This window comes from Papaver somniferum, chromosome 5 (genome assembly GCF_003573695.1).
Source record: "Papaver somniferum cultivar HN1 chromosome 5, ASM357369v1, whole genome shotgun sequence".
Lineage (NCBI taxonomy): Eukaryota > Viridiplantae > Streptophyta > Magnoliopsida > Ranunculales > Papaveraceae > Papaver > Papaver somniferum.
In genome coordinates, this window is record NC_039362.1 from 138,167,547 (window position 1) to 138,179,040 (window position 11,494).

The window sequence follows — 11,494 nt, forward strand, 5'->3', positions numbered from 1 at the left end:
AACAATTGTCTCAAGTTACCAAATCAAGAACTATGAATTTTAGGTAAAGTAATTTAACAAAACAAAATACCAGTAACTACATAAACTATGAATTTTGCATATAAAATTGAGCTCTACTTGGGTTGACTCTCCCAAAACTTATTCTCCCACATCTCAACTTCTCGGATAGAATCAGTTTTCTGTCTAAAGAAAGATTGAAGATAAAGAGCATCAAATGGAGGAGGCATGGTACATGGACCAGTCTCACTAGCATGCTCTACCATAGATTCCACCATAAATTGTTTCTGTAATCCTTCTGAAGGGCAGAGCATTGTCTCAGAGCAGAACTCCACAGCGTTGGGGGGTATAACTGGTTTGTATCGCAGTAGTTTGGAGTATTCGTTTAAATGATGATACAAATAGTCATAAATATAATCCATCTTTAGTTCTTCTTGAATGAAGTTACTTGCCGTTTTACCGATCTCTTTAACCTATACACGATAAACAAAATTAGGTGCTACGTACAATCTCAAAATGGAGAAGGCTTTTATTGGAATACAGTGCACGAAATGAAGCGATCCAGATGACAGTGCAGTCTACGCAGTCCTTGAGTCGATTCGAGGAGAGAAAAGAATTTACCTTTTCTGTATGGTTTTTGCCCCATTCAACAGCAAACTTAATAGACCTGCACTTATCGCCATCCTTGATCGGCCAGTAATGCTTCATAGGTAAAAGACTTCGAGTGTAGAAATCGTGAAACTCGGTCTTTATCAATAAAGTTAAAGAGTCACAAGCTAGAATGTATTTTTCGCTAACAGACCAAGCATATCCTTCGACATAAATCTTGTACCTATTAAACGACTGTCAGTTAGTTTCATTAGCCATGCCAAGATAATAGTGTCCACTGGACTGAATGAGCTATATAAACAAGAGAGGACATAAGCTGACCTGTGAGTGCATTGATTTGCTAAATTTGATTCACGGAAACCATTTTGAGTTTCTTTTTCCCAATCCTAACGAATTTTGTTGTTAAATATAAGTACTACGTATATTTAGTATCACAGGCTTTGTTAAAGTAAAACGGCAAAGAAAAGGTGACGACAGTATGCAAGTGTTACCTGGACATAAAGACGGGCATTCCAATCCTGCTTTTCAGACACATTACACAACATGAGGTCTTTCCGAGGAGTTGCAACATTTGTATTTCCCTTCCAGTAGGCATAAGGGTTTCTATCCCTCCATCTTGTTCTCTTATTTCCTTCTTTTATTTCTTCTAATATTGTATCCCATGGCTTAATGTTAATCTCAGGCCTGCAAAGTTATTGGTAAGCAACATTAAAACGGCCTGACAGGATGAAAATTCATGCATGATCTAAAAAGAACGTGGGGTATAAGATTTCCAGTTGCATATCTTACTGGAAACTTGAAACTGTTAAATGAGCAATGAAATACTTACCAACCCCAGAAGGACCAATCTGGAAGTACAAGATCCATAAAGCCGGGTAGGTTGCAGTATCGAAAAATCGGTGGCGGGGGTGTCGCATTGGGTCCTTGATAGTCCTCAAATTTAATTACAGGTCTATCATGGGAATCAAACATCAAATCCAGGTCCGGTAACTTTTTTGGGTACTTCCTTAACAATTGCAGAATACCCCAGAGTGTAAATGTGTCCCTGGAAGCGATAGATGAATCCTTTTTATATGTCTCCACGTAGACTTTTCCATCAACAATCACTAATCTGAAACCCACTCTACTCCTCGCACTGATCACGACCTCTTCTGTAATTCCTGTGTTTCTCCATGGCTGTAAATCTTCATGAATCCAGCGAAAGTACTCAGGGCACACTTCCGTTGACGATGATGATGAAATAGTACTATCTTCATTACCTTGAGAATTTGATGGGCAGGAGTATGTCTGGTTTACTAACACGCAGCTGAGTGAAGCCTCACGTCTGTTCGGGGTCTTTTCTCTTGGAATCTTAAAGCTATTATTTGAAAGTAGGAATATATTCTGCAAAATGTAAGCGAAAATGAGATATTAGACATTTGTTCTATATCAACATTTTGAAATGTGCAATGCTCTCTGGAAATACTTACACGGTCGATGTAGTCAGAATACATGTAAGCACCAACGAAGAGGACTGCGATGAAAACAGCAGTAGCAGTCTTTCCAGATGCAACTAAGTTCAGTAGATCCGGCAAACCGGTGAAAGTTGCTTAATGTTTACACATCCATCGATTAAGATTTTTTGTTAACTTCTAATTGGTTGTTCTTGGGAGTTTCAAAATTTACTACTCTCAAAGAAACACCCAATTATAATTTCATAATCTAGGCTTTCATAATCCTGCAGATAGCTAACTAAAGTCAGAAGGAGTTGCATTAGATTGGTAGTGGGGTGAACATGGGAATGATCAAAGATCTGGATTGATCGTGCCCCGAACTGGCCCATGTTAGTTGTCCCAATTTTAGAGTTTTCAATTAGAAACTAATCAAAGTCTGCGTTGATATATTTTAGATAGCCTCTAACTTCAACGGAGACAGTAAATCTCTACTGGTGCAGTATCCCATGTAATGTGACAAACTTTAGCCGTGTTGCATAACTTCCGGAAGCGACTATTATAATTTGATGCACCACTTTTCGCACTTCCTTTGCTACTTTCTGACGCCTATAAATTTCAAAGTTGAATGACAATTTGAGTTCCCAATAACAACAAAAAATTGACAATTTTGAGTACCACATGGCAGACACGATCGATGAGTTGATGAGTATCTACTGACAATCCAGTTTACTTACTGGAAACCTCATCCCGATATCACCAGTTTTATTAAGATAGTTCTTTTAGTATCTAGTACTCTACCTAACCCATGCACCATTTTTGCACTTAGGTTGACCAGACGTATGAAGATGGTATGCACGTGATTAAAGTGGGATAAATAACCTTAACGCAAGTATCTAGTACTCTACCTATCTGTTTGATGTTTGCCCCAAATCTTTTGACGAGTTTTTCCGGCAGAGACAGCAACTCCGACGATTTTTCTGGCGGCCTCTAAGTTTTCAGGCCGGCAAAGATTCTGATAAACTAGTTTTGGAAAGTCTTGGTCTTCGGAAAAAAATTAAAATCTGTTCTAGGGTTGTGGATCATGCCTCAACGATCCAAGCTCTCTCGTATGTAAGCGGATGTTACTGCTACTGTTACTGGTATCTCCGGGTGTTACTCCTATTGTTACTGGTTACTTGGTCCTGTTTGAGAGTAGTTCACGGTCAATTCTATTGTTTTTATTTTGTGATATCAGGTAAGTTGGTTGTGGATCATGCCTTAACGATCCAAGCTCTCTCGTATGTAAGCGGATGTTACTGCTACTGTTACTGGTATCTCCGGGTGTTACTCCTATTGTTACTGGTTACTTGGTCCTGTTTGAGAGTAGTTCACAGTCAATCCTATTGTTTTTATTTTGTGATATCAGGTAAGTTTCAGGTTTAGTACCTGCTTTATCTAAAAAAAAAAAGAGACCTTAACGCAAGTTTGAACTCCGTATCCGTAGTGGTAGTGGGTAGCCTCGCCTAAAAACCCAAACCTTTTTTTTGTTTTTCTTAACATAACTAGTAGTAAAACACCAAGGTGATCAAATTTGGAGTACAAAAACTTTGTTCAAATGTTGGGACCATTGAAACTCCATATTAAACAAAATTGATACAAAAACCCCAAATAAAATTGTTTTCATCAAATTCTATGATGAAACCAAATTTGGTTTCAACTTATTTTTGCTTATTTTGTATCATGAAACCAAAGATTTTAATGATGAAACCGTAAGTTTATGATGAAACCGTAAGTTTTTGACGGTACTATTTCTGGTTAGTGGTGGTGTTGGTTGGTCGTGGTGCTTTTTATGGTGATGATAGTGCTAGTATTTGTTGGTGGATGTGATGTTGGTTGCTAATAGTGGCAATGATGGTTATGAAGCTGATGGTGATGGGTGGTGCTGGTTGGTGGAGATGGTGGTGCTGATATATATTGATGGTGGATATGGTGGTGGTGGTTGGTGACGGTAGTGGTGGCGGCGATGATGGTGTTGCTGGTTGGTGATGGTAGGATAGTGGCAGTGATGTTGTTTGTCATGTTACCATTGATTAGTAATGGTGTTACTGGTTGGTGGTGATTGATGGTGGATAGTGATACCTTTGGTTTTTTTGTGTTACTTTTGTTTTGATGGGTTTTCATTGGATGGATAGTGACACCTTTGGGGTTATCACTCACGACTTGTTTTCTTAGAGCACCTAAGGCCAAACCTATAACTTAATCATAGTGAAATCCAATTACTATAGTCTTCTGTGTACTTACATGCAACAATTGATCAGATCTGATGCACCTTGTAGCTAAGCGAAATCACACGAAACTGAATTTCCGTTGAAAAACTATTTTAAGGAAACTCAGTTTCCGCGTGATTTTCAACGGATGCGTAGTTTCCGTTAGGGAATTATCGATTTTACTCTTCTAACTCTTTTATTTTTACTAAACTCTTCTTTTCTTATTATATCTCCATTTTTTCTCTTATATTTTTTTTAACGCATAAGTAATATCTATCTAAATCCCTAGAAAAAATTTGAGAAAAAAGAAACAAAAATTGAGTTTCCGTTTGACATTATTACACCGAAACTCGTGTGATTAAGTTAGGGATGCCTATCATCCACAGTGAGGTTGGTCTCAGACCCATTTCGCTTAGCTTCAAATAAGCCATTCATTGTGGACTCTTCAAAGTAATATTTGTGTAATTGGGACATTATATGGGATTAATTTGGCGTGTTTGGTTGCTCAAATTTCCGGAATAACGCTTTATGGGACTAGTCCTTTATGATGCTAAAACTTTTTTATTTCTTTTGAAGCATAATTTATTGGTTTATTGAGAGAAGTTGCTGGATTTTTCCTGTTTGAGTAAGATATATCTAAGATTTTTTCACATACACCGGGAAATTTGTATTTGCATTGATGAAGAGCTTCGAGAAGCGTATATATAAAGTTTATAATGTTATTTAATTTTATAAACCAAAACACTTGTATGGTATTTAAGAAGAAAGTCTAACCAATTCTTTCTCTTTTAGAAAATAACAATTTTCTTTAGAATATTGTTCACAATTTTATTTTTTTAATGATAAAGAAAGGCTACACCTATATTGATCAAAAAGGGAAACAAAGAACTTTATTATCAGGGCTGCACGCACTTGAGTTTTTTGGATGACTACATGACAAAAAGTGGTCATGAAATAGTAAATGTCATAACCTTTTATCCTACTATTTTCAATAATGGTTAATTTACTCTTAATTAAATTAGTACTAATTAGGGTGATTAACTAAACTAATCAAAATTAGTGAATGGATTAGATTAAACGAATAATTATTCTTTTGAAAATCAAAACTTTTTGTTCTTTTGTTTTGTTTTGTTTTGTTTTGATTTAGACGAAAAAGAATGAAGATTTTGATGATTTTTTTTGAAAGTCTTGTAAGCAAATGATCACCAACCTTTATGCATATGAACGGCCGGGAAAAATCTCCCTTCCAAGCCGTAAAGGAAAGTTACTGTTGGCAATCTAAGAAGTCCTAGCCGTCTTTCATGATTACGACTGGGTGAGGATGAATTCCTGCCCGAATCATCATCCAGAATCACCTTTAACTATAGGTTATTCTTAGGGTGGCAGTGAGAGTGGGCCTCAATGATGATGGTGGGTGCGGTGACACAAATATTCTAAATTTGGGTAAATTCTTTTTTGTTTATGACTGCGTGAATTTTTTTGTTAGTAACCTATTTCAATCTTAGTTAGATCCAATGAGATGCGAGACAAATGACATGGGCATACGTGGGAAAGGAGGTGGTGTCCTTCCCCACAGTGGATTAGTAGGGGCGTAATTTTTTATGGATCTTCGGAAGGATGCCACATCATATTCCTCTCAATTTTCCACTGTGTCATATTTGTCCAATGATTTTTGAAAACGCGGGGTACTCAGTATACCACAAAAATTTTCGTTCAGGAACCAGAATAGACAATCCTTTAACAATATATACGTTCGAATACGAAACAATATTTAAGATTGCTTTAACAATGTAAACACAATATATACACGAACTGTTTACGAACCGAATTCCAACAAGAACAAGTTTTTTAATCTATACTTCAATATATGAATTTACCAAGAAGAGTCTGGTAGGTTCTTACAGTTGTGTTAATACACTATAGGTTTAGATACGCACAACCTGTGATATTTCAATTGTTAAGATGAAACAATATAATGCGGAAAAGAAATAACATAAACACCAAAAGTTTTGTTAACAAGGAAACTGCAAATGCCGAAAAATCCCGGGACCTAGTCCAGATTGAACACACATTGATTATAAGTTGTTATAACAATTACCTACTACCTATTCAGACTAGATGTAACACCTGCTTCAGCTGTATTCAAGCACTTGTAGAACTCCTAACAGAACACCGATTCCCTTTAAGAATTATTCTCGTAAATCTTCTATCAGAACACCAATTCTCTTTAGAAGATACTCTTGAAAATCTTATAGAAGAACATCAATTCTCTTTAGAAGATATTTTCCAATAATTAGTTTACGAAACCGTGAACCCTAATTGAGTCTTCCTCACAAGATCACTTAGAAACAACTAAGAATATCTTGCTATATCAATTCTAGGGTTTATAAAAAACACCTAAGAACAGGAATTGAAACTATCAAAGAAGATAGATTCCCTGTGCTTTACGATCCCCAAGTAAAGTCTTATGAAGCCTCACACTTGTTCGTTAAGAACAAAGTTATATAAAACAACCTTATGTGACCAAACACCAATTTTCCAAGGGATAGGTTGTATTGTCACATTTTTGAAACTCTATTTATCGTGAATACCCAAGTCTAGGTTGCTTGGGAACCAAGTTACCTTGTCCAGGAGATAAAAACTCAAATACATGGCAAAAATAGGGTTTAGTCACTTAGGTACGTGAGAGGGTACACGTACCTTTGCAAAAGTCCGTGTACCACTTCCTATTCACGAATCAACCTTAGCTACACAAATAAGTGTTGCTCTAATGAATCACTCGTAACTTCTTCGTTATAACTCGCAATTGAGTGATTCTTGGTCCGTTGACTTCGTATGATCATCCACTACTACATGGGAACCTTTCCATGGATAAAGGTCATACTCATTAAATTCATGATCTCAAACTCCTCTAGTATATACATAAATGTGTATTTACTGTCATAAGAATTATTCCATAGAATGAGCACTAGATAGAGAGGTAGAGTAAACAAGAGAATCAAGTATTTGTACTAACCTTTAATGAAGTTCTTCAATCTCCATTATTCAAGGATAACTTCGATTCTATACTCTACTTTTTAGACCGAATCTAGTTTGAAACTAGCTTTAGTATACTAAATCAAGAATACGTTTTGGCAACCAAATTTGACAACTAACTTGACATACCAACGTTAGTGGGTTCAACTGAGCAATGCTCTAACACTTTTAGCCTTAGTTTTTATCCCACCGTTAGCATTTTCAATCTTTATAACACAGATATTTTAAATCATTTACTCTTTCCAAATTATGTTTTGCTCTCCTTCTAACAAAAACTTCATTTTTTTTGGAAGAATATCATAAAAATATAATAACAGTAGAATCATTAAGGATGCTCAAAATGGTTGACATGATTGCTAAAAGAATGGTATAAGTTTTTATTAGGACCGATATCAGTTTAAAAATCCAATGGTCAAAATTTTGTTGTTTTATATAAATTAGTACCATTCTAGCAAAACTGATCCCATCTTTAACCATCATGGTAATCAAGTCTGCCTCAAAATTCAAGCAATGATTCTACATTGAGATCCTGTCTTTAACAATCATGATAATCAAGTTTGCCTCAAAACTCAAGCAATCATTCTACATTGATAAAGGGTTCTACTGGGTTTATTCTCGTGTGAGCATCTAAAAGCAGTCATTCATGACTCAAGCATTCGTTTTGGGGACGAGTCAAAGAGGATGCCTTATTTGAAATTCAAGGCCATTTTTGATCAAATAATTCTATGTTGACCATAGAAATTTTGGGGGACAATGTCCAGGAGGGAAGGCCCAGGGGCCTTAAAGGCGATGGCTAAAGTTCTCTCTCCTAGGATTTTCTACGGTAAACAATTCATGTTCGTTTTTGACTGGTTGTAACTTTGGATTCATATGTCCGTAATTCATAATTTATATGGGCCAATACCAGCTCTATTAAGGGCTAATACCAATCCATATAGGATAAAATAATCCTGACAATCCTGATCATTGGATCGATGGACTGGTATCAACCCATAATAAAACTGGTATCAGTCCATATAAATCACTTCCTACTAACGTGCTAGTAGTTTCTTTGAAATGTAGTCCACCTTTTAGTATTTTATGTATTAATTTGTTGGGGGAAGTGTCGTAGCTTATTTTATCTTGGGATTGACTTTAGATCACCTACGATTAACATCAAGTAGGATATGCTTCAAAAATAAAAACAAAAAAACATCAAGTAGGATTAGTTTAAGCTTAGTTTAATGGGGCCCTAGTTCAATGATCTTAATTAATCCGAAAAATGGGTCATCTGTCCAAATATTAACATGGTTTAAATGGATGAGTAAAAATTAATATGGGTGAAATGGACACTAAAAAATAGCAAGGATGAAACTGGATTCATCTTGACTTAAACTTAAAAAATAGTAAGGATGCAACTGGATGCATCCTGATGTAAATTAAAAATAAGAAAAAATATTCGAAAATGGGTAGGATGAAACTGTTTACATCCTGGCTATTTTTACATTTTTGTCCATTTAATCAATATCAAAATCTAAATGTCCTCTTCATCCAAAAATTGTTGATTTTGGTCTTTTTAACCAATTTTGTGTGATTATTCTATATCTAAAATATAAAGTTGCGGATAGCTTTAGTTCAAACTTCCAAGTACTGAAGTACAAATCCTGTGTCTTTATCGGCTCTCTTTCTCTTCTGCACCTCAAAGTACATATGTTTTATTTTGGGTATTGATCGATCCCCCAGGAAATTGATTATACCAGCATACCGTAGTCTGCAGTAAGATGGCGACTCGACGAAGAACGTCAACATCTGAGAGTAACAAAAACACTAAGCTAACAATATTGCCTGATCCCGAGAGCCGCTTTCGCCGAATCCTAATGCTCGTAATGCTGTTTGCCATCGTTGCATTACCTTGTCTTGCTCTTTACAACGCTGTGTATCCGTTACGATTTTTTCATAGTTCGCCACGGAAAAATCTCGCGGCCGCCAATCCCTCTTTGGTAAGTGTATTATACTCAGCTTATATACACTCATTATTTATAACTAAATGCAACAGATCAGGGCAAACATGAGTTTTTGTTTTTGTTCTTCTTAGTTCTTACTGATACTAGCAGCAGGGAAGGATGCAAAGTTATTTTGCAAGGTGCTCAACTATCTCTAATCATGAACAAATTGATTACTTTTGCAGGACACGGAAGAGGTTAAACTAGAGAGAGTATTAAAGGCAGCATCCATGAAAGATAAAACAGTGATCATAACAACACTGAATGAAGCGTGGGCTGCTCCATATTCAATATTTGATCTATTTCTTGAAAGTTTTAAAATAGGAGAAAACACAAAAGGTCTTTTGAAGCATTTGGTGGTCATCGCGTTAGACCAAAAAGCGTATAAGCGTTGTTTGGAAGTACATCCTCATTGTTATGCTCTTACAGTTGAAGGAGTTGATTTCTCCGTCGAGGCATATTTTATGAGTAAACCATACTTGAAGATGATGTGGAGTAGGATCGATATTCTTCGAGTTGTTCTTGAATTGGGGTACAACTTCCTTTTCACGGTAAGTACGTATTTCTAAGAAAGTTTATTCCCAAATACTATGTGAATTGTCCTTTTTAAGGGAATTATCATCTTTCACATTTATGTACGTATAATGCATTTTTTGTAATTTTTCATGATCAGGATGCTGATATAATGTGGTTTCGAGATCCATTTAGGCGATTTTACGAGGACACAGATTTTCAGATAGCAACCGATAATTATGCTCTAAACGACTCTTACAACATGAACAACATGCCAAATGGGGGATTTACTTATGTTAAATCAAACACTAGATCAATAGAATTTTACAAGTTTTGGTTTATGTCGAGAATTAAGTACAAAAATAAGCATGATCAATCTGTACTTATGTTGATTAAACATGATCCATTTCTTGAAAAGATCGGATTGAAGATTAGGTTTTTGAATACATTGTACTTTGGTGGATTTTGTGAAACAAGTAAAGATTTCAATCAAGTTTCGACGATGCATGCGAATTGTTGTTTTGGTTTGGATACCAAAATTCATGACATAAATATTATGCTGGATGATTGGAGAAATTATGCATCTTCGTCGCCAAGTCTCAAGAGTTCATGGAATTCCACATGGAGAGTGCCACAAAATTGCAGGTACTGTATATGTTTATCTATTTAGTTAATTTCATGCAATACCCTCTTATGCTCATTTACTTCGATGCTTGTGTCAAGTACTTACTTCAATTTTCTTGTTTGGTAATTAGCATCAAAAACTTCGACCGGGATTATAGACCAAAGAGGTTGGTGCAAAAGGGAAAGAAGGATTAATTAATCACGAAACTTCCTCATTAGAAGATTAAGGTCAACCGATGGACACTTAATTCTCTGTTAGAGTTCGATCATTTGGAGGATCATTTCTCTATTGTATTTCAACTTTCAACAGTTAATAAAACTCTTTTGTTCCGTAATGTGGTACAAATATGGCATAGTAGGAAATACCACATGGTCCTAGGAATAATATATTAGGATGAGTTTAGTTCAGTTGACCCAGTCAATTATCTGTTTGGTCCCTTTTTAAAATATAAATTATAGTTTGGTCCTAGAAATTATCGTTTGGTCCTAGGATGATGTCATGGATGATGTAATTGTCATCTTGTAGAGCCAGAAATACCCTTTTGGGACCATTACATCATCCATGACGTCACCCTAGGATATATATAGTCAATTATCAAGAGAGAAGATATTATTTTCAAATTCTCTTTCTCTCTCTTCTTTATTTTCAGATTTATTTTCTCTCTCTTCTTTATTTTTATATCTAGTTTTTTTCTTTCCCCCTTTTTTTCTCTGCCCATGATGAAGAAGATGAAGATGATGATGAACGACGGTGTTTTTGGGTTCTTTTTTCTCTCCTAATGTTGATGATGATGATGATGATGAAGGCGATAAAGAAGATGATGATGATGAAGTTTTTGCGTTTCTTTTTCGTTTTCTATTGATTTACTGCTGCTGTTGAAGATGATAAATACGATGAAGATGATGTTGCTGATGCCGTAGATGATGATGATGATGTTTTCTAGATGTAGTTTTTGTGTTCTTTTTTCTTATTTGTTGTTTGCTATTGTTGTCGAAGATGATGAAGACGATGAACATGACGAATACGATGTTGCTGCTGTTTTGAAGACGATGA

The 11,494-nt window shown here is 35.7% G+C and overlaps 2 protein-coding genes across 4 annotated transcripts; one reads left to right on the top strand and one right to left on the bottom strand.

The window, feature by feature from the left end:
• Positions 1-36: 36 nt before the first annotated feature.
• LOC113282877 (protein O-glucosyltransferase 1-like) lies at positions 37-2,289 on the bottom strand. Its single transcript, XM_026531982.1, has 6 exons — positions 2,076-2,289; positions 1,436-1,989; positions 1,098-1,290; positions 928-992; positions 619-829; positions 37-470 (listed from the first exon to the last, which is right to left on the bottom strand). Exons 1-6 carry the CDS (start codon positions 2,097-2,099, stop codon positions 114-116), a joined length of 1,404 nt encoding a protein of 467 aa, XP_026387767.1. The 5' UTR covers positions 2,100-2,289; the 3' UTR covers positions 37-113.
• A 6,674-nt stretch (positions 2,290-8,963) lies between these two features.
• LOC113277867 (uncharacterized protein At4g15970-like) lies at positions 8,964-11,494 on the top strand. 3 transcript variants are annotated; one of them, XM_026526839.1, is made up of 5 exons: positions 8,964-9,300; positions 9,489-9,854; positions 9,977-10,461; positions 10,572-10,668; positions 11,438-11,494. In XM_026526839.1, exons 1-4 carry the CDS (start codon positions 9,082-9,084, stop codon positions 10,633-10,635), a joined length of 1,134 nt encoding a protein of 377 aa, XP_026382624.1. In that variant the 5' UTR covers positions 8,964-9,081; the 3' UTR covers positions 10,636-10,668; positions 11,438-11,494. The 3 variants fall into 3 exon arrangements, with proteins under 3 accessions (XP_026382624.1, XP_026382625.1, XP_026382623.1); XM_026526840.1 differs by having other exon boundaries at positions 10,572-10,607; positions 11,438-11,478; XM_026526838.1 differs by lacking the exon at positions 11,438-11,494 and having other exon boundaries at positions 10,572-10,953.

Excerpts from the sequence above, each read along its gene's own strand:
- LOC113277867 (XM_026526839.1), top strand. The coding sequence starts at position 9,082 with ATGGCGACTCGACGAAGAACGTCAACATCTGAGAGTAACAAAAACACT. Across the intron at positions 9,301-9,488 it reads CGGCCGCCAATCCCTCTTTG|GACACGGAAGAGGTTAAACT; the intron begins GTAAGTGTATTA and ends TTACTTTTGCAG. Across the intron at positions 9,855-9,976 it reads GGTACAACTTCCTTTTCACG|GATGCTGATATAATGTGGTT; the intron begins GTAAGTACGTAT and ends TTTCATGATCAG.
- LOC113282877 (XM_026531982.1), bottom strand. The coding sequence starts at position 2,099 with ATGTATTCTGACTACATCGACCGT. Across the intron at positions 1,990-2,075 it reads ATTCTGACTACATCGACCGT|AATATATTCCTACTTTCAAA; the intron begins GTAAGTATTTCC and ends TACATTTTGCAG. Across the intron at positions 993-1,097 it reads ATGCCCGTCTTTATGTCCAG|GATTGGGAAAAAGAAACTCA; the intron begins GTAACACTTGCA and ends AAAATTCGTTAG.